This window comes from Protopterus annectens, chromosome 9.part0 (genome assembly GCF_019279795.1).
Source record: "Protopterus annectens isolate FY-2018-M chromosome 9.part0, PAN1.0, whole genome shotgun sequence".
In the NCBI taxonomy this organism is placed as follows: Eukaryota; Metazoa; Chordata; order Ceratodontiformes; family Protopteridae; genus Protopterus; species Protopterus annectens.
In genome coordinates this window covers 170,775,762-170,798,988 of record NC_056743.1, presented here as the reverse complement: position 1 = coordinate 170,798,988, position 23,227 = coordinate 170,775,762, and the positions used below count along the sequence as shown (strand labels likewise).

Here is a 23,227-nt window from a genome sequence, read left to right as displayed (position 1 = left end):
GGTTGCCCTAGTGGAGTGAGTATGGATTGACCTAGGGATGGGTTTCCCATGTAGTCTGCAGCAAAAATGGATACAATGTTTGTTTGGAGATGGGCTTTCCCTCTGCCCCTGGGGCAAAGCTTACAGAAAGCTTGTCAGTTTTTCTGAATGTCTTTGTGCACTCCAGATAGTACACCTTGCCCCTCTTTGGGGACAAGAGGTCTGACCTTATTGGAAAGCAGCTTGTGGGGCTGTAAGGTCAGAGTGTGTAGTAAGGGGTACCAATGCTGTCTAGGCCAATCTGGAGCGATGAGGATGGCCTTTGGTTTCTCCTCTCTTATTTTGATCAGAAACTTGGGCAGAAGAAGGTATGCGTACACAAAGAGGGAGCACCAGGCAAGACATCCTCCTTCCATGCTAGGAGGTGATACTCCCTAGAACAAAACTTGTGCAGCTGGTGGTTGAGGTGCGAGGCAAAGAGGTCCACTTCTGGGGTCCCCCACTCCTGGGTGATTTGCAGAAAGATTTCTCTGTGGAGCTGCCATTCTTGGGGGTCCAGTACGTTTCTGTTTAGGTGGTCTGCCAGTGTGTTGTTGATGCCTGGTAAGTATTGGGCAATTAGGTGTAGCCCCCATGGAGATGGCTGTAAGCCACAGACTCAAGGCTAACCTGCACAGGGGGTAAGATTGGGTGCCCCCCCCTGCTTGTTGATGTACCACATTAATGTAGTGTTGTCTGTTTTTATAAGGAGGACCCCAGGCCTGAGATGGGGTTGGAAGGAAGTCAGAGCGTTTTGCACCGTCATCATTTCTTTCTGGTTGATGTGCAAGTGAAGTTGCTGGGCATTCCAAAGGCCTTGGCTACAACTGCCTGCTAGGTGAGTGCCTCAAGCTATGTCTGAGATGTCTGTGGTGACTGTCTGGCCAGAAAGGCGGAAGATGAAGGGAAGATCCTTGTTCATGGCACAGTCCTCTGCCCACCAGAGAAATTTGTCCCTTATGCAAGGGATCAGTGGCAGAGTGGTCTCTAGGGACTGAGAGTGCTGACACCAAAGGTTCAAGTATCACTAAAGCTTTCTCATGTGAAGCCTGGTGAGAGGGATGAGAAGGATGCAAGATGCCATGTATCCCAGGGGCTTATAGGAACTTCCTCGCAGTGAGGTGACTTCCAGAAGCCAGCTGGGTGAAGTACAGAGGCAGGAAATTCTGCATTTCTTGGGATAGGAAGGCCATTAGGGTTGCTGTGTCTAGCACAGCTCCCAGGAAAACAATTTTCTTGGTGGGGTTTTGCTTTAATTTTTTTCCTCATTGATGATGAACCCTAGGGAAGTTACGAGTTCTTTGACAAAGAGAAGATCCTGGAGCAACTTTTCTTTGCTGTTCACCTGAATGAGGCAGTCGTCCAGGTCAGGGTAAATCTGTATATTTCTCAGTCTGCAGAATGCTATAGCTGGGGCCAAGCATTTGGTGAATACTCTGGGAGCAGTAGATAACCAAAAGGCAGTACAGAGAACTGAAAGTGCTGATTGCTTGCTCTAAAGCGCAGGAATTTTCTGCACAATTCCCTGATGGGGATGTGGAGGTAGGCATCTTTTAGGTCTACTGTAACAGACAAGCATTTTGTGCGAGCATAGGCAGGAGCTGCTGCAAGGTTAGCATTTTGAATCTGGGGACCACCGAGACGTTCAGTTTGGATAGATCCGGGATGGGGCGCCAAGTGCCCTCTTTTCTGGGAACAAGGAATAGTCTGGATTAAAAACCTTTTCCTGTTTGATCCGGAGGGACAAGTTCTACTGCCCTTTGGGATATTAGGGTTTTTACCTGTTTTAATGCCTCTGCTCACAGGTTTTGGGGGAGTTCTGGGTTCCGGAATTGGGAGTTCTGGGTTCTGGAATTGGGAGTTCACTGAAGGTGAATCTGTATCCCTAAGAAATGATTTTTAATACCCACTGGTCCTTGGTTATAGAGACCCAATTGTCCTTGTACAGGGTGAGCATTCTTCCTAGTTTTAGATGAGTGATAAGAGGGTAGGGGGGGGGGGGGAGTCATTGTGAGTGCTAACCATAAAAGCTTGGCTTAGAACTCCCTGCCTTAGAGGCGGAAGTGGTTCATTGTTTTCTTCTTTGCTGGCCCTGGGATAGGTCCCTGGATGTCCTGTCACTGTGAGGCTTACTTTGACCCTGTCTGCTGGGTGCAGGGAAGGTCCAGTGCTTAGAGGGGAAGTTCCTGCTAAATCTGGGCAGTTGCACTTGAAAGAAATATTTTACTGTCTGCATAGATTTTGCTTTGTCTTCCAACTTTTTAAGCACCTTTTCTGCTTTTTCCCCCAAACAGGCATTCCTTATCTAGGGGTGCATCAATAAGTTTAGACTTGACATGATCAGGGAGAGATTGTTCCTTCAACCATGCATGTCTTCTAATAACAGATCCTGTCACTGCTGCCCTGCTAGAGGCTTCTAGGGTGTCATATCCACATTGTAATGAGTGCTTGGCCACTTGACAAGCAGAGTGTAGTAATTCTGCCAGCTCTTTTGAGTTGGCATCGTCAGGAGAGGTAGCAATCTTCTGGTTTAACTGTTCCAAAGTGTGTTGCTGATATTTTAACATATGGAACTGACAACTGAGTGCTCTGAAAGCTAAGGTTACAGAGGTGATACTTTCTTACCCCATTTGTCCAGAGCTCTGGAGTCTGTCAGAAGGGAGAGGATTCTTGGCAGAACTAGTCTTAGCTCCCTTGGGTCCCTGTGTAATGACATCAGGGTCTGCAGCAGGGTTCCTGTCAGGTATTTGAGAATCCGGTACTCTGTAGTTCCTTGTCAGGTTTAGCTGGAGCAGGAGGCAGGGCATCAGGGACTAAACTGGATTCAAGGAAAACATCATCCATCACTTCTAGAGCAGGTGGGATTGGCCAGGGGTCTGTGCTGGGGCAGGTCCAGAAACTAAGTTGTTTCTTTGACTGTGGGTAGTCCTGAGATTCCCACTGACAATGTTCCCTGAGGGAGTGAAAGGTTTCCCCAGAAAGGTCCTCAGGAGGGGAGGCAGAGGGGATAGATTGGTACTAGGCTATTGGCCCTAGGGCCTAAGCAAGCCTAGCCATAGCAATTCCCTGGATATTTCTTCCCACAATATTTACTTCCCTGGACTCCTGTCTAGCAGGGTGACTGATGTGATCCCCGGGGTGAATTTCTTATCTCCCATCCAATCATCAAGGTTCCTTCGGAAGAGGGCCAATGAGGTGCTCTACTTGACATGTATGGGCAGTCTATTCCAGAGTATGGGGAGTCTCTGGGTCAGGAACCTATCCCTCCAGTATGTTTTGTTCATTGTGATGACAAGGTTTAGATCCCTGGAGAGTGTGGCTCTGAGGGATTGGGATTTCTTTAAGTGGAGCATGTCCAACAGCTCAGGGTTTGACATGGCCTTGTATGTTAAGCAGAGATCACCTCTGAGTAGACGATATGCCACAGAGTATAGCTGGAGTTTTTTTTAGACGATCAGCATATGGCATCTGCTTTAGGCCTGTGATTCTTTTAGTGAGGTATTTCTGTGGCCTTTTCAGCTGTTGCAGATGTCTTGTGAGGTACACACCAAACGGGGAATTATACTCTATAATGGGTCTAATGAGGGATGAGTACAGTGAGACAATAACATCCTTTTTTCTGGATGAAAAGCCCTTAGTGATGAGGTGTGCCACATAGAAGGCTGTCCTGACTGTTGTGGCGATGTGGTTATCGAAAGTGAGACTACTGTCCACCTGTGTCCCTAAGTCTCTCATCACACTTTCGATGTTTAGTGTCCTGCCACCTGTGTGGTAATTCATGGGTAAACGTTTTTTTCCAAAGGGGATAACTATACATTTCTTGGCATTAAGCTTGAGCCCATGGCTCTTGCACCAGGCATCTGTTTCTGTAAGGCCCTTTTATAGAATATCCACATAATTTGGGGATTCAATAATGGCTCTCAGTTTGCAGTCATCTGCGAACTTTGTTAGCCAGAGTCCCTTAGTGTTGGCCTGTACTTCAGAGAAGTACATGCCAAACAAGAGTGGTCCCAGGACTGAACCCTAATGTACTCTACTTGTCACTTGCCTGGAGCTAGATTTGGTGTCAGCTACTTTTACAGTCTGGGTTCCGTCAGTAAGCCAGTTGACAACCCGAGTGACGTAGGGATTTATGCCCAGCTTAGTAAGTTTATCTATGATTCCAGAGTGGGTGATGGTGTCGAAGGCCTTGGCAAGATCCAGATAGGCTGTGTGGACTGGCTATGTGGACCGCCTTACCCTCGTCCACAGCTCTGGAGACTGATTCAAAGAAATCAATCAGATTCAGGAGACAAGATCAGCCCTTCACAAACCCAAACTGGGTGGGGTCCAGTGTTTGAAGGTTGCCAGTGTCTGTTTATAGGTTCCATGAAAATACGTTCCATGCCCTTGCAGATCAGGCTTGTCAGACTGATGGGACGGTAGTTCCCGGGATCCAAGGTGGATCCTCCCTTGTGAAGCGGGATAACTGTAGCTGTGCACCACTCAGTGGGCACGAAGCCTGAGGTGAGGCTATGATTAAACATGACACTTAGGTGAGGTGCCAGTTCATGTAGTACAGACAGCCTGGGATGTCATCTGGTCCCATGGATGCTGTATACTTAGCTTTGGAGAGTGCAGTTTCTACCAGTGTGGCCGTGATTACTGGAATTTGGCAACCTGTTGGTATTGAGATGGGCCCTTTAGGGGATGAGAGGAGGGTGAAGTTGGCACTAAATCGATCTTCCAGGACACTGGCAATATCCTTGGGATCAGTATATTTAATGCCATTCTGTTGTAGCTCAGAGCAGATCTGAGCATTGCCATTTAGATTCTTGACATAACTATAGAATGCCTTGTGGTTGTCTTTGGAATCTTTGGTAATTTTAGTTTCGTAACTAGCTTTTGAGGATTTTATGAGGGATCTCAGCTTCTTACTGAGGCTGGTGAGGGAGTTTTTTGCATCCTGGGATTTTCCTCTTCTGCAACAGTTTCTTCCTTCTGGTGTATAGTTTGTTTATAGCAGGGGACCACCAGATTGGCTTCCTTTTTTTGGAGAAAAGCATCTTGGTTCTATTTGGGATGGCAAAATTCATGCATGAGTGGATATGCTCGTACAGTGTCTTAGTGTAGGATTCTGCAATCGAACTTCCAGATCCCGTCTGCGTGGGTGTCGTGAAGTTTGTCACTTGACTTCAGCAGCATGAAGTTGGCTTTGGAGAAGTTTTTTAAGGAGGTTTCCTTACTGGGGTTGGGGGTGGGATGTGGATGTCAAGGTGATTTGCTTATGGTCAGACCTGACCAATGAGGGGGTGACCAATGGTGTGGAGCATCTATCTCCCATGTTGGTAATGACCAGGTCTAGGATATTGGAGCCCCTGGTGGGACAATGGATTAGTTGATCCAAGGCGTTGGAATTTATGAATGCCAAGAACCGTTGGGAAAAGGAGTTCGTACCAGAGTAGTTTTCTCAGTTAATGGCAGGGTAGTTGAAATCACCCAGTATTAGGGTGTTTGGTTGTATCTTAAAATTTTCCAGTATGTTTAGAAAGGTGTAGGTGAGACTCTTGGGGCATGGTGGGGGATTTGTAGCAAGCTACAATTTGGATTGCAGCCTTACCTAGTGTTAGTTGCACCTGGAGAATTTCAGATGCATTGTGTTGGGTAACTAGCCTGGAGGTGTGAATATGGGCACTCCTCCACCTTTAGTGTTTCGGTCTTGGTTTTGTGGCCGAAAAGTGTGGTAAGAATTGCAGCCTGGTATTGCAGGGGTGCTCTCTGGAGCCTTGAACCAGGTCTCAGTTACTGCACAGATATCAATGTTCTCCATTTTTAGGAGTGCCTCGACAGAGTGCATTTTGAGGTTTAGACTCTGCATCTGAATCCTCAAACAGTTAAAGGTGGTTTCTCTTCAAAGGCAGAATAATCAGATTCCTCAGACTCTTGGTCTGTCAATTTCTGGAGAAGGAACCATTTTCCTTTTTGGGGTAGGGGCTTGAGAACCTCAGATAAGGGAGACAAGATCCTTCGCCATTTTAAGCATTTGAGCTTGGGGTGAGGGAGCAGTAGCAAGATGGTGGCTAGAAGCAGATTTCCTAGGAGTGGCCTGACTTCAAGGCCTGAGAGAATCTGACGATCTCTGAGAAACGGTAGTCGGAAGAGAAGACATAATTTTTTGTCTAAACTCGGTAGTGCGAATGGCCTCCTCAGAAGCCGGTGCCTGCGTTGCGGCGCTGGACCCAACCGAGGCAGAGACAGCCAAAGGCTCGGAAGACGAAGTGGATTTCTGCGGCATACCGGATTCTGAAAGGGTCTCGACAGAGGCCTGCGTAGAGAGCAAGTCAGGCATCAGGGGCTGCGAAAGCAACTCACTGAATTCCAGAGAAATGACGACTTGTTTAGTGGTAACGTTGTAGGAAGGCTTAGCCTTGTGTGGCCTGTCTCTATCTTAACTTTTTTTCGGAATTTCGGTGGATTGTTGGCTGACAGACGCCATATCGGAATTCGAAAATGGAATACGAAAATAACTGTATACAAAAAGAGCTCTATGGCAAATTTTTTTTGCATTAAAGAGGGCACAGGACCAGCAACGAAGGACGTCATGGTCTGGGCCTAAACAAGTGATGCAATAAGAATGAAAGTCTCGGTGTGGTATCTGCTTTCCACAGGCGAGGCAATTGTTAACTTTTTCGGACATCGATTAGAGCAAGAAAAAAGGGCCCCCAACGGGGTTTAGACGTTTTCTGCTGAAATTCGACTTCTGGTAGTGATCGACCGGCACTCGTGCGAACTGCTTCTGCTACGGGCTCCACGACAAAAAAGACTGATGTAATGGCGTTGGTTGCCTTGCTTTATAGCACTGACGACCTGACGTCAAACTACAGGTGACAGCAGCCGGCGCACAAAAACACGGACTCTGGTATTCAGGCTGGCCGAGGGCTACCACAGCAGGGATAACCCACAGGTGATGACTGCAGCAGTGAAACACGAAGAACATCAGATAAGTACCCCATTGTGAAGGATCTCTTATACGAACTCTGGCAGCCAAGCCACACCAACAGACTGATGAAGCAGCATAAAGGCATTTGATCTTGAGTGAACTGCAGTAATACAGAAATAAATAGACTGCAGACTGACATTCCTCTCATGCCATACTGACATCCTGACTCCCAGGTGGAAGGGTAAAAAGCTCTGGAAGCTAAGTAAATTGTCAGGCCTTCTGTGGCAGCAAGTTCCAACAGTCACTACTGAAATAGCAGGTTACACACAGAATATGAGCAGCCTTCACTATAAACTCAGCGATTGCAATCAAAAAAAAAAAAAAAAACACAGCTATCACCAACAAAAATACCCTCCACCAAGCCAGTCTTCTAATCTGACATTCCAGAAAGCTAATGACACAGTCAGCCAGGGAAATAGGCAACCAGAAACTATGCAGCTAAAAATACCTCTATCCCAAAGTCGCAAATGTAAAATAAATATCTAATTTGTGGTAAAGCTGTCATAAAAATTCCTTGTCATGAATTTGTAATAACTTTGACATTTGTTGCCTGGACCTGTGGTACAGTGAGATGGAGCTCTGATTGCGACCCAGATACCTTGGGTTTGAATACTGGCCCCAGCATCAGAGAAGGCAGGAAGTGAGGGAGAAGAATGAACATGAGTAGCCTGCTCTGCTCTCCTCTCAGGGGGTGGGGGGTGGTTGCAGATGCTTGGGGGCATAAAATGAAGTGTGATTTCTCCAGTGAAAAAACGGAAACCACTTCCAGTACTTGAGGGTAGGGGCGAGGTTGCTTGCTTGGCAATGCTCCTTGCAAATGTGAAGGACAACCAGCATGAACAGCTCATTACAAATCTCATTTCAGCTCTGCAAGCTAAGCATTCACAGGAAAAGGTACATCTTAAAGCATAAAACCCTCAAACTAGCCCTAATGGCTATCTGAAAGATGGCCTGTCCCAATTGACCTTCACCCTGTATTTGGGAATGAATGGACTGTCTGCCTGGCCTGGAAGTGGCTGATGGTCAACAGAAAGTGGGGACAATAAGTAAAAAAGAAAAATTCAGATTTGTTATAAACAAGCAAACCATTCATGAATTTAATCTTACCGTGTAAAATCAAACAGGGGTAGGGAGACACGTCCAAGTCTCTCAGAACTTTTCCTCTGCTTATTAGGATCTGGTGAGTTGCCAGCATTCTGGTTAAACATTCCATAAAGAGTAAGCAACAGCTTTGATTCTAAAGGCAACTGGGAAATCTGGATTGGGAAGCTTATACTGCAAAATGTGGAAAAAAGGCAAAGCATTAGGAACTGAAATTGCATTACTTTCTAACTCAGTAAAAGAGAAAGGAAGTAAACTGAGTGAGTACTCACCATAAAGCAGCTGTCAGAGGGAAACATTACAGCAGTCAGTAAAAATAACAGTAATCCTTCTAAGCAAGTCTTCCCAGTAGTACCCAGGGACTAGCTTAGATCAACCACTTGGCAGTATCATGAAGCAGCAAACACTGACTTGGTCTTGTACTAACAGATTCAAAACAGATAATGACTCAATGCATTTCTATTCTTGCAAACAAGAAATCCTTTCACTGGTAACTATAGTTTTTGAATGAAATGCTTTTTTTTATAAATGTGAGGTATGTTTAAATGAATTATGAGCTCTGCAAAAAGTCTAAGACAATAACCTATAAACTGACAACTATTTATGACACAGATGGAATTACAGTGGGGGACAGGGAAAGCAGCCTAATTCTACACTTAACTCCTGAAGACCTGCTACTAAGGTGAGCACGTACTGAACAACAGTGCCTCACTTCATGGGCAAGTATTATCAGTAACTTTGGGAAATGCTTGGGAGAGGGTGGAAGGGTTTTAAAGCAGACCATGTAGGACGGTCCTTACAAATCCTGTCCTGCTCTGTTTCGGGACTTGCAGTTTAACCCATAATGCCTAGTGCTGAAAACTAGTGAAGTAGCTGCTGCCATGGGAAGCACAACAGAACATCACACTGGGAAAAACTTCACAGTGGAACAATGACTATGATCACAGTCGGCAATTATAGCCAAGCCAGTAATCTATATTCAGAAGGTCCCTCCAACCTCATGGAGAGCAATACAAGAGATCAGGGAATATTTGAGGCTGTCTATTCAATTACCTAAGTTTACCTTGAAGATGGCAAAGGTGCAACTCTGCCTGACATGTAGTGCAAGTTTCTTTACAAGTGGGGATGTGTAGGAATACAAATTTATCATGCCAGCATGTCTTATTTACCTATAAAAGAAAGGCTCATGTAGTGTCAGCTTGTCCACCATAGAGTTCTGTTCTGATAGGCTGCAGGATGCCAAAAGATGCAGTACTTGTTGATATTTGAGGTTACAGCCCATTGTAGACAAGAATGGCTGCCTCCACTTGTTTAAGTGCCCATGTCACTGTGGGGGTGTTGTGTGTGAGTACTTTCGATGTGCTCGGTGTCAAAGCTCTGAATGCCTGGAGGGTCAGTATCAGAGCCATCATTTGTTTAGACTGACATACTTCCTTACTACTGCCAAATTCCACTTCCCTGGACCTTCAGATGAGCAGTACACTTCTCCAAGAGGCGTTTCTGCTACTTCTCAATGTTCATGAAGTATCACTGTATTTTCATATGCAGTGCAACCACCTGGGACAGTAAGAATTCAGGCTGACATGTAGTGTACAGACTTCAGGAATGATTACACTACCATGTGTGTCATTTTGGCCAAGCAGACAAAGAAAAGCTCAGGTTGCAAGACATCTTACTGAGACAAGAAGAGCTAGCACAACTGCGTCTAGCACAGCTCATAGGAAGACCTTAAAGATCACAGACACTGGACTGAACTTTGCAAGTTTAAGGAACTTGAAAGGCTCCAAAGGAAGTGGGCACTGTACTAAAGAGCTCTTTACAACTTTCCCTAGAGTGGGTGTTTGCATAAATAAATCATCTAAATACGGATCTATGTGAATCCTTTCAGATCAGCAGTGGGTGAATACTATGGCCAAGCATTTTCTAAACACACTGAATGCAACAGAAAGATCAAATGGCAAGATGATGAACTGGCAGTGCTCCTGCCCTAAAATGCAGGAATTCCATGTAGACTTTGTGGACAGTGATATGCAGACGGGATACCATCATCATCAGTAAGTGCACCTATCATGAGTTGAAAAAAAAAAAAGGTTTGCAGTGTTATAATGCTGAAGCTGGTTACTTTCAAGAATTTTAGCTTGGATAAGTCCAGGATGGGCCTCTAAGGACCAGTAGGAATAGGGCATTTCTGGAATATAACCACTTACATTGTTCACATTACTACTATAAGTTCTTACAGGTAAAGTACACTTTCTCAATGTAGGTACATTTCTCTACTGAGCACAGGCAGTGTTATGTTATTTCCAGCACAGTAACATATAAGAGTAGCAAACAGCCTGGTCCTGCAGTTAGTGTTTCAAAAGCATCTTTGAATTAATTATTCATTTACATAATTATAACGTTATAAAGAATGTCAGGTAAAGATTACAAGTTGTATAGTCATATATACTTAAGATGAAGCTTACTGTCATTCTTTTGTTTCGATTTCTTAACGTACATAAGTGCAAGAGGTCTGTCTTTTGGTATACAACTGTAAATAAAGGGATAACTAACTATGCAGCAAGAGGCTGCAGAATGGGTACACACAGGACAACACCTGAACTTCTTTTACTTGATACTATGCAGGCAGCAGAAGGAAATCCTATCCTACTTACATTACATACTCTCTGCAGAATATTTAAGGATCTTTTGTTGCATCTTTGTGCACATTTAATCTTATGAGAAGCAACTAGTCAGACTTGATTCAATATATACTTTTTCTCTAGCTGTGTACTACCCAACTGTGTCAGGCTGCCAATCATTTCAAATAACTGGAATGCTACATTGCAACCAAATTGTTTTTTTTTCTCAAAGATGAGTACATTGTATTTATTTTACAATTATAGCTAAAATTGTTGCCTTGCAAAAATGTGCCTTCTTTTGTGTGAACCAGCCAGAAGCCTGAACTTGTCAGGCAGCATTCAGGAAACAGTCCTTCAGGCTAAGGGCCCAAAGGCATTTTGTTATATCCAGTGCAACAGTAAATAAAACTATGCATGGTAGAGATTTGCAGATCTGTACTAATGAATGCATACTTGTATGTTGTATAAAAATGAAGTTGCTCATTTCTAAGTAAAAAGCTAAAACACAGTTCTAAAAACCTCCCCTACTAATTAGTGTCAAAGTAAAACAGTAATGGTGCCTCATTAAGTAGGAAAAATCAAAACAAAAGGGTTACTGCTCCACATGTAGAATAAAAAAGCTGTTTGATGATTGGCAGTTTTATTTTACATTGGGTTCCCTCCAAGCATTACATTTCTAATATTTCTCTGCGATAGAAAACTGATCATGCAAAAATGGTACAGCTTAGTACAAGCCATAGCACTGGTAAAGACATCATACTATTTATCAGATTACAAAATCTAGCAAATTTTTAAAAGGAAAAAAGAAGTTATGTACTCATCATAATGTTCCATCTGAGTAGTTGTACTTCATTTGTCTTCAACCTGTAGGTTTCGGATCCACATCGGATCTGACGCAGCCACATTTTCTAGCTATGAATCTGTGCTCCAGACTCATCCCCTTACCCTTAATGCCCCCATCTCCCTTCAGATCAAGTCTGCTGCCTAAAAGGCATCATCTACCCGACCAATCACCACCTTATCATAACAAGGATCTCCACTACACTCCTTGACACGGACAGAGTCAAGAGCCAAACACTTTACATAAGGTTGAAAAAACACAGTCTGCATCCATGATAAGGTCAGGGGAAGGAGGGGGGGGGGGAGCTTGAAGACTAAGTACAACTACTCAGATGGAAGATTATGGTAAGTATATAACTTCTTTATCTGAAGTAGTGTACTTCATTTGATCTGGAAACTGTGGGACAGTCCCCAGCTGCCATAAACTTCTGGGTGGCCCTCATGGAAGGAGATTCTGGAGCACCGCAGAAAGTACAGTTTTGTACCGACCATAAATGTAGATGTTAGAGTGTATTCACTGCTGCAGTCATTACACTTGGGTTATCCTGCTGTCAGGCGGTTCCCGCAGTCGGCCAGAGTTCCAAAGTTTTGGTCCGGAATCAGTTGCTGTCACTTCTTCCCTGACATCAGTGCGCCAGGGGTATATAAGATGCAGCAGATGTCATTTTATTCAGTTTTTCTTGCCCCAGATGTCAGGTGCCCCCAAATAGGTAGACAATACATATTGCCAATAAAACATACATAAAAAATGAAAACAATGCCTTCAGTTACAAGCAAATACACCACATAGGTTGTATAGGGTAGAAAGGTATAGATAAGTCCCAGCTAAGAAAGTGGGGATGGAAGCAGGGTAACCTGGACTGCAGCAGTGAATACTCTCGAACATCTACATTTATGGTAGGTACAAAACTGTACTATGTTCGTGTTTCACTGCTGCAGTCATTACACTTGAGTAGAATCCCAAAGCTGAGGTTGGGTGGCTGGGTCTATAAAGGATTTGGGGTGGCTATGAGGCCCTGCAGCACTGCAGTGGCAAAGCCAGCTCTGGATTTAGAGTAAAGAGGCAAGTGGTAATGCTTGGTAAAGGTATGCACTGAACTCCAAGTTGCAGCTTCCAAAATATCCTTCGTAGGTACTCCTCTAAGGTAGGCAGTTGAAGTGGCTGTTGCCCTGGTGGAATGTGGCCTAATGTTGCTAGGTACAGTTTTTCCATGCTGTGTGTAGCAAAAACGGATACAGTGTCCTATCCACTTTGAAATGGTCTGCTTTGAAATAGCCTTTCCCTGTGATCCTGCAGCATATGCTACAAACAATTGCTCAGTTTTCCTGAAAGCTTTTGTTTTGTCCAAGTAGAAGCGTAACTCTTCCACTTTTCTGAATAAGATTTCCTGGTGCTGGGCCTCCTGGCCTCCAAAATGATATCCATAACAGCTTTAGAGAGAGGTGCTGGCTGTTTGGCTAAGTAATCTGCCATGCAGCCAGGTTTAAGGTTTTGAGCTGGCTGTGCAGGATCTGATTGTTTTGTTAAGTGAGAAGATGAGAAATTTGAGGTAAAATCCATGCTGGGCCTTGAGCCAAGTTCTTTAAGATTGGGTACCAGTGCTGGTGTGGCCAGTCTGGGGCAATCAGGATCATTTTTGGCCTTTCTTGTCTGGCTTTTAGGAGTACCTTTGAAAGGTGAGGCTGTGGTGGGAAGGCATAAACTTTTAGGGTTTTCCAGATGAATAAGAGAGCATCCACTTTCCATGCTTGTGTATGGTAAGTCCTTGTGCAGAATTTCTGTAATTGGCAGTTCAGAGGGGAGGCAAAAAGATCTATGTCTGGGCACCCCCATTTTTGTATTATCATGCTGAATACTTGTGGATTTAAATTTCACTCGTGAGGATCCATGATGTTTCTGCTTAAGTCGTCTTCCAGAGTATTTTTCTTTCCTGGCAGGAATTGTGCTTGCAGATTAACTTGAGAGGTCAGTGCTGTGGTTCCACAAAGTCATGGCTTGGCTGCAGAGGGGATAGGAATGAGTGTCCCCCTTGCTTATGTACCACATAACTGTGGTGTTGTCCATCTTTAGTAATAGTTGTCCTGGATGCAGAAGGTCCTTGAAAGCAGTTAGGGCATTTTGTACAGCTAGCATCTCTTTTTGATTGATATGAAGATGCATTTGGGTCTGCGGCCCACTTGCCCTGAATACATTTTCCTGCCGTGTGTGCTCCCCCAGGCGTAATCCGAAGCATCTGTTGTTAGTGTCTGCCTGGCTGTGGGTAAAGTGAAAGGCTGTCCCTTGTTGTGGTGACATGCCTGTGCCCACCAACGAAACTCCTGTTGTAGGCAGGGAATAAGTGGCATTACTGTTTCCAAACTGTGACAGTGTTGAGTCCAAACACTTTTTAGGTACCATTGTAATTTTCTCATATGTAGTCTAGCATATGGTATTAATAGTATGCAGGACGCAATGAACCTCAAGGCCTGCAGAATTTTTCTTGCAGGGAGTTGGGTTTTTGTTGCCATCAATTGAAAGTACTGAGTCAGTTGCCTTTGTTTGTCCGGCGTGAGATAAGCCACCTGGGCCATTGTATTTAAGCTGGCACCCAGGAATATTATCTCTTGTGACGGCACTAGTTTTGACTTATTTTCGTTTACTGTGTACCCTAGGCAAATGAGCAATCTTTTTACAAATGCCAGATGCTTTAGAAGAATGTCCTTGCTCTCTGCTTAAATAAGACAGTCGTCCAAGTAGGGATATATATGAATTCCTTTTTGTCTGCAAAATGCAATTACTGGTGCCAGGCATTTTGTGAAGACCCCGGGCGCAGTAGATAAGCCAAAGGGCAGTGCAGAGAATTGGTAATGCATTGTGCCAGCTATAAATCTGAGGTATCTTCTGCAATTTTGTCCGATTGGGACATTATTTTATTATTTTAAATTTGTTAACTGGGGGTGTCTGACTGAGCTGAAAAGGCCCTTTTTCAGCAGAGGCCCAGGGAGAAAAGCTCCACAAAGAAAAATTACAGACACATTTAGTTATTTAGACATGATCAGTATACACACAAATTACAGGAGACATGTTTTTACAGTGGTATGTGGCACATAAACAGTTACAGTGGAGAGAACAAACAAAAAATATTAATTTTAAAAATAAAGGTAATTAATAGATTTGTGGTGTAGAGCTGAAATTTGGAACATATGTAAAATACATACATAGTACACAGGTACAGTACATACATTGTAGATTAGCCAGTGTTTGAGAGTAAGATTGAAAACTATTATCAAGTGCTCTAGATTTTGTATGTATGTGTTATCCGCTTTCACTAGCCTGGGGAGCAATCATGGCACTGCCAAACTTTCCTTGAGATGTTGCCTGATGAGGTCTTTAAAGGAGGCTTTGGATGATGTGTTTTGAATGCTAGTAGGGACAGTTCCATTTTTTAGCCACTGAACTACTATATAGTGCATCTCCAAAGCTATTGTAGCTGTTGGTGACTTCTAGTAGTAGTTTGCTTGATGATCTAAGAGGCCTTTTGGCTGAGTGATGTTGTACTAGGTTTTTGAGGGCAGGACACTTATTGGGGAAGTAATAGATAGAATGACAGAGGCAGAGCTGATTGTAGGTTAGGAGGTTGGGCAGTTCAAGCCAGTGGAGCTGTCTCAAAGCAGTACAGTGATGAGTTCTATATGAGCAACTTGCAGCAAAGCGGGCAATTCTGTTATAGCAGGCTTCCATTTTGCTTAGTTCAGTTTTGTTGAGATTAGTCAGAATGGGAGATGCATACAGTAGGGTGGATAGAAGTTGTGAGTGAGCAATGGCTGATCTTGTGTTGTTGGTAAGAATAGGTTTGATACGGTAGAGCGACCCCAGTTTGGCATGTACTTTTTTAATAGTTAAGTTGAGATGACTATCAAATTTTAGGTGGGAGTCTATGGTTATTCCCAATAGCTTAGCCTGTGCCACTGGAGCAATTGGAGTATCATTAGTGGAGTAGATAGTGAATTGACTGTTAGTGTTTTTGTTAGAACTGGTTATAATCATAAGCTGAGTTTTCTTTGGACTGGGGATAAGTTGGGCTTTGGTAAGGTAGTTTTCAACGTCAGAGAATGCTAGTTGAGTTGTTTGCAGGACGGTGGGAATGTTTTGTGCAGCACAGATTAAGATAGTGTCATCTGCATACTGAATTATAGATGCATGCTGCCGTGGAGGTATGGAGGTCATTTGTGAAGCTTGTGAATAGCAGTGGTCCTAAGATAGAACCCTGTGGGACTCCTATAGTTATGGGCAGCTGAGGAAAGAGAATTTTCCCATTTCACAGCTTGGTACCTGTCAGTTAAGTAGCTTTGGAACCACGTAAGAGTGGAATTTGATAGATGATATTGGTTTAGTTTGTTTAGCAGGATTTGGTGTGAGACTGTGTCAAATGCTTTGGACATATCCAAAAAAAGAGTTGACACTTGTAGGCCTTCATTTTTGAGACGGTTTACTGTGTCTGTGAAGCAGAGGAGGGCTGTAGTGGTACTATGGGCAGGTCTGAAACCATACTGAGTAGGTGACAGGATGTTGCTGTCTAGGAGATAGTTTAGCATCTGGGTATGGATGCATTTTTCTAGAATTTTGGCCAGTGGGGAGAGTAAAGCAATCGGGTCTGTAGTTATTAAGTTCAGTGGAGGTCCCGCCTTTATGTATGGGTGCAACATAGGATATTTTCCAGAGTTTGGGCACATAGTTTTCCACAACTGATCTCTTTATGAGAGTGGAGACTGGGATAGCAATAACATCATCTGCTGAGAGCTTCAAGAAATAGCTGGGGAGTAGGTCGGCTGCTATTGATGAGGTTTTTAGTTTGGAGAGCATGCTTTTGATTGAAGTGGTGGAAACTGTTTTGAGGGTAAAGCTTGTATTAGTGTTATTTGTGTTGGGGGGGATAGTGAGGAAAGGAACTGTCCTGTGATACTAAGGATAGAATTGAGTTCACAAAGTGGGAGTTGAATTGCATTTCGATGGGAACTTTAGTGTCAGGGGTGGTTGGTTTGAGGGTAGCCTTTTGGGTGGATTTTAGTAGCTGGTTTACATTTTTCCAAAATTTTTGCGGGTTGTGTTGGTATTTAGTTTGTAATGTTGTGTAGTAGGATTTTTTGTCCAACCTAATGCATTTATTTGCATGGTTGGCAGTTCTTGGTACTTAGTTAGGCTTTGTGTTTCTTTGTTTTTTTGATAGTAAAGCCAGGCAGTGTCTCTGGACTTGAGGATTTGTTTGGTTTCTTTACTGAGGCAGGGGTTTGTAGAGGTTCTAACCTTGATTTTGCGCTATGGAGCGACAGTGTCTAGGTGTTGTAGAAATGTTTTGTTGAAATATGCTACAGCCTGGTCAAGTGAGAAGGTTTTTTGGGGGGGGGTCCAGTCACAGTTACACAGTAAAGTGTTGAGGACCTCAGGAGAGGATTTTTTTTGTTTCTAGTGGATATATAGTTAGTGGTTTTGCATATACTTGTTCTACTACGTATAAAGTATATTATGTTGTGATCACTTAAGGTGTCTGGGAGACTGCCTGTGTGAGGGTACAATGTGGGGTTGTTAGTTAGGACCCAGTCAAGGATGGATTCCCTTTTAGATTTTTTATCACATCTAGTTGGAATTTGGACTAGCTGCTGGTAGCCATGGAGATTTATTAGATTACTTGGTGGTTCTGATATACAGGTGAACCAATCTAGGTTGAAGTCCCCCAGAATAAGGGTTTCTTGTGAGTATGTGGAAGAACACTAGGGTAAGAAGTCTTCAAGGCTAGCAGGTGTATTACCAGGTGGAATACAGATCACAATTGTGGTGAAGACCTTTTTAGGGTGAAGCTGAAGTTGTGAGATAAGTATGTCCCAATTATAGGGGTAGGGGTAGGAGTTTGGTAATTGACGGACAGTTAAGTTTGACTTGTACAGTAAGGCAGTTCCACCCCTTTACGAAGTGGTCTGTCTTGTCTAATGATATTGTAGCCGGTAGGGAGAACTTCTGAGTCAGCTATGTTTTTATTTAGCCAGGTTTCTGTTAAAGCAACTATGTTTGGGGAGTAGTGTGCTATTGTGGCCTGGAGTTAAGGTATTTTATTTCTGATGCTTCTAATATTTAGCATTAAAAGATGGTTGGTTTTGCTGCTGCTGTTGATTTGCCCAGGGATAAAGAAAGTGGGGATGTTATGTTCTGACATTTGTGTTGCAGCAGTTTGAGTTGGACAGGATGGATTTGGGCCTGGGTTGGGGTGGAGATCCCCATTTATGGTGAGCCTGGAGTTAAAATGGTTATACAGATGTTGGAGTTTGGTGAGGAGTGTGAGAAAGTATTGTGTTTTTTTGGAGTAGGAATGAGAGCATATGTGTTTAGTCCTGAATTGGTCCGTTATGTAGTTCTTGAATAACTGTGGGCAGATATTATTATAATGTGTGGTGTCTGTATACGAGAGTGCATAATGCAATGTTGTGCTACTAAGTTTAGGGCTATTGTTAGAGTGATAACTTGTGGTGTTGTAAAGAATTATGAGAAGACAGACTAGACTTAGTTGTGTGATAGTCATGGTTATAAAGTTTAAGTTGTTTCTAGGTGGGGGGTCAGAATAGGAATTATAGGGTTGCACTATATGCGGATGGGGAAGTAGTGTGGGTGATGTGAAAAATGCCTAGTGGGAATGAGAGTGATTGGGAGTATTTTGTGTGGAGCAAGTTGGTGTGATATAATGTGATATGACTTGAGGAGCTGTGATTGGTGGAGGTGATGTGAGGGTGAGCTGTGGGTGTGGCTGTGATTACTATAAATGTAGAGGTAGTGGGGGCGGGAGAGAATAGGGGGCAGGGGCGCGGAGAGAGCCAGAGTGTTAGCGAGGGCGAACGGAGCGGGGCAGAGCCAACCAAGACAAAAGAAAAAGTAAGTATTACTTTACAAATATGAACAGTTTTAAAACAAATTCCGGAGGTCTAATGGCTTACCGGCAAGCAGAATGTAATTGCTAAGGAGCACTTGTGCCCTGTTGGGAGACTAGAAATTTAAAGATGGCTCCATGCTCAGCAGGATTCTAATATAGACTTTGTATTGGGGGAGGGAGATAGCACAAGGGGTGTAAACCAGGTGGAATGCAAAGAAACCAGAGAGGCAATCAGTGGAAATCAGTGAAGGCCTCAGGGGGGGTAAGTAATAATTCAAACTACCTGTAAGGTGAAGGAGAGAAGAGACAGCAAAGTTTATTAAGGTTGGGAGTGTGTCTTCACATTGACTTGCTGATTAGTAACCAGTTTGTGCACAGATTACAGTAGGGAGATACATTAGCAACGAAGGGGGATGTATAGAGATGCAAATAAACAGGTGGGCTTCCAAGTGATACAAACTAAGGCAGAAAGCACTGAGAGGGCTGCTTGATGGTTAATTTAGTCACAGGGATGTGAATTAAATGTATACTGGCTATTGGACAGTTAGGATTACTGTACTAATGGGGGGGTGGAGGACACAAGGCTACAACAGTCAGTTTTATTAGCAAGCTGAGAACTACTAAGAAATACTGCTAATGTAATAGCTTCACTTTCATAAAACATACAAAATAGAATGCCTGGGTGGACTGACCCTGCTCTTGAGGCTCAAAATGTATATCCTTGTTTAGTTTGCAGTATTGATTCCTTCTTATACTGTATGGGTGGAGTGGTAGCCGCAGACTGCAGATTTGCTTGAGTGTGCTCCTGCTCTTGAGGCTCAAAATGTATATCCTTGTTTAGTTTGCAGTACTGATTCCTTCTTATACTGTATGGGTGGAGTGGTAGCCGCAGACTGCAGATTTGCTTCAGTGTGCTCGGCAAGCAGAATGTAATTGCTGAGGAGCACTTGTGTCCTGGTGAAGACTAGAAATGCAGGTATGTCTCTGAGGTCCAAAGTAACAAGCCAAGCCTTCTTGCCCAGCATGGGAAGAAGTTGCTGTAGTGTCAACATTTTGAATTTTGGAACATCCAGGTAAGTATTTAGAGTAGATGGGTCCAGTATGGGTCTCCAGGTCTTGTCCCTTCTGGGGACCAAGAAAAGACTTGAGTAAAATCCTTGTCCTTGTTCCTGTTGTGGCACTTTTTGAATAGCTCTCATGTCCATGAGGGCTGTAATTTGTTTTTGTGCCTCTGCCCATTGATTTTGTGGCAGGTCTGGCATGCCTTTTGGCATTGGTAGTGTGTGAAAGTGGACCCTGTAATTTTGAGACACAATATCCAGTATCCATTTGTCTTGGGAGATTATATGCCAATTTTGTTGAAAAAAGAGCTAGTTTTCCCCCTAAGAGAGCTGCCAAAAGGTAAGTGCTTGGCATGTGAAGCGGGAAGTCATTGGGACTGTTTCCTATAAGGTTGTGACTTGTCTTCTCCTCCTTTTAGGGTAGAAGCACCCCACTGTCGTTGTCTAAGAGCCTTGGGGCTGAGATCTGCCTCTTGGGCATCTGTATCTGCCTCTTTGTGGTCTGTCTGACACTGGAAAGGACCAGTTTTTAGAAGGCCAATTTCTGCCAAGTCGAGGTGGCTGTACCTGTAAGAAATCTTTCACTGTTTGCATAGATTTTGCATTATCCTCCATTTTCTTTAATACCTCTTCTGCCTTAACACCAAACAAGATATCATGCTGTAAAGGAGCATCCAATAATTTTGCCTTAACATGATCAGGTAAACTTTGTTCTTTTAACCAAGCATGCCTTCGAATCACAGATCCTGTAACTGCGGCTCTACAATAAGCCTCTAATGAATCAAAACCACATTGCAGAGTATGTTTTCCCACTTGTTCAGCTGCATGCAATAAATCCTGCATCTCCTTGTAGTCAGGACTTTGAGCTTGTAAGCATTTTCTGTTTTATCAGAGACATTAAATATTGCTGGTATTTAAGCATGTGGAACTAGCAATTTAAAGCTCTCACTGCTAAAGTTGCAGAAGGGTAAACTTTCTTCCCCCATCTATCTAATGCTCTTGAATCCCTGTTCGGGGGAACTGGACTTTTAGCAGTGGAAGCCTTTACCCATTTGGGACCCTGGGAAATAGTTTCTGGGTCAGCAGCAGGGTTTTTATAAAGAAATTTGTGAGAGTCAGGGACTCTGTAGTACCTATCTGGCTTGACTGGTGCTGGGGGCAAAGAATCAGGGGTTAAACTGGATTCAGAGAACACATCATCCACAATATTTAACACAGGTGGAATAGCAAGGGGCCTGTGCTGAGGAAATAAAAGAAAATCTCTGAGCCTTTTCTTGGATTCTGAATAATCCTGGCTCTCCAAATGGAAATGCTCCCTCATGGTATGTAGTTTCCCCAAAAGAGTAATCCTCAGGAGGAGAGGCTGAAGGGATAGATTCTTCAGCATCAGAGTCCTCGTAGGGGGGTAAAGAGTATCGCTGGTCTGAAGAGGAATCAGAAGAAAATGGAAACCTGGTCAGAGGAATCCTAGTCTGTATCCTGACTAGGCCTTTTATCGGGAGGGGGATGGGAACCCCTGATCAGAGCAATTAGGTCTTCGGCCATTTTGAGCATCTGTTTTTTTTAGGCATGGATGCCTGTCCAGGTGAATGCTGTACTTGTTTCTTTGTCTATAATGGAGTTTTAGACTTGGTTGTTGTTTTGATGGTAAGTTGTGAAGGCCTGAAAATGCCCTCAGAAGCCGATGCCTGCTCAGCTGCTCCGGACCCATCTGAGGGGTTAATTTCCATAGGCCCAATACCTTGGAGTTTCCAAAGGCCTAGAAATCTCCACGTGGGAGTCGGAGGCAGCCTGTGGCTCTGAGGTAGCGGGTGTCAGGGACTGCGAAAGCACCTCACTGAACCGGCGAACTGGCGCCTGGGGTAGAAGAGACCATCATCAGTTTTGGACCTCGGATGCCTGTCCTTATCTTTGTCTTTGCGTTTTGTGTGTATTCCGGTCGTTGGTTGTTCCGACGGCATGGTATAATTGAACCTTTGGCCAAAATAATGGCGAGCAAAATCAAACAGAGGTTTAATACTGCGCTTGTTAAATCTAGCACAAAACCGACAACTAGTGACATCGTGGTCTCGGCCTAGGCATGGAATACAGTAAGAATGAAAATCCTTATGAGGTATTTGCTTCCCACAAGAAATACAATTAACTTTTACGGACATCGGTCTGAGGCAAGAAAAAGTTTCCCCCAACGGGGTACTTAGCTTTACTGAAGACTTCGGTTCTGAAATTCGAATTTGAAAATCTCAGGAGTTGGCCGACCGGCACTTCAGAACTGCTTTTGCTTCGGGCACCGTGCGGCAAAAAAGACTGAAGAAAATGGCGTTGGCTGCATCTTATATACCCCTGGCGCACTGACGTCAGGGAAGAAGAGACAGCAACAGACGCCGGACCAAGACTTTGGAACTCTGGCCGACTGCGGGACCGCCTGATGGCAGGATAACCCAAGTGTAATGACTGCAGCAGTGAAACACGATGAACATCTAAAAGATGCTCTATTCCGAGACATAATATCCAACTTGTAATAAGAAATGAAGGTATGACATGAAGACCAAGTAGCTGCCGAACAGATATCATCCAGAGACACCCTAGACCAGAAGGCAGCTGACACAGCCATAGAGTGGGCGGAGTGTGCCTTCACATGTCCTGGCAAGGACCTACCTTTCACCTCATAGGTTCAACAAATGCACAAGGAAAGCCATCAAGCAACTGTTACCTTGGAAACTGACTTGCCTAAAAAGGGTTTAGCATAAGACATGAATAACTGATCAGATTTGCAGAGGGACTTTGTCCTATGTAAGTAAAATCTCAGTTGCCTATGAACATCAAGCAGATGTAACTTGTATTCCCCTTTGTTTTGGAAGTTGGGGAAGAAGACAGGTAAATTTATCATTTGGTTAATATTGGCTTCCGAGGCCACCTTAGAAAGAAAGGATGGGTTAGCACCTAACGATACTCTATCTTTGTTAAAGATCATGTAGGGTACCTTGATAGAAAGAACTTGAAGCTCCGACACTCTTCTGGCTGAGGTAATGACCACTAAGAATGCAGTTTTCCATGTCAAAAACTGAAGATCAACCAATGCTGTTGGTTCAAAGGGTGCAGAAACCAATGCCTGTAACACTAAGGTAAGATCCCATGGGGGCGTAGGATCCTTAACCAGAGGTCTAAGAAGAAAGGTCCCTTTAAGGAAGGTCTTACAAAGTTTAGAAGAAGCCAGGGAAGACATTCACCCACATCTGGAAATTACAGATAGCTGCCAGCTGCACCTTAAACTGTGGAAGAACTAGCACCCTGATGGAAGATGCTGGCCAAAAGCTCTAAGACCGCTGAAAGAGGAGCTGTGAAAGGGTCCAAAGCTTGCGGATTAGCCCATATGGAAAAACGTCTCCATTTGCTACGATACACCTGTCTGGTGGAGGATTTCTGAGCCACCACCAAGATGGACTTTATGGGGGATGACAATCTGGGAGTCCTGATAATCATGGGAACTGGAGCAGCCAAGCCGTGAGCTTCAGACTGTCCAGATCTGTGTGAGGGATCCCTGCGGGGAAAGAAGATCTGGTACTGGATCTAATGTCCATGGAGGGACAACTAGGTGAGACCACAGTGAGTGGAACAAAACCTGGCAAGGCGAGAATGGTGTTATGAGGATAACCGTGCTCCCCAGCCTTCGTGCTTTCTGAAGAAACTTGGACATAAGCGGGAGTGGGGGAT

At 44.0% G+C, this 23,227-nt stretch overlaps 1 protein-coding gene across 1 annotated transcript in view; it reads right to left on the bottom strand.

Moving 5' to 3' along the window:
• Window positions 1-23,227, bottom strand: part of PIK3C2A (phosphatidylinositol-4-phosphate 3-kinase catalytic subunit type 2 alpha) — a gene marked incomplete in the record, with an annotated part of 1,553,204 nt that overhangs the window by 863,033 nt on the left and 666,944 nt on the right. The window contains 1 exon segment of the mRNA XM_044082088.1: window positions 8,105-8,272. Within this exon segment, the coding sequence (XP_043938023.1) occupies window positions 8,105-8,272 (168 nt within the window).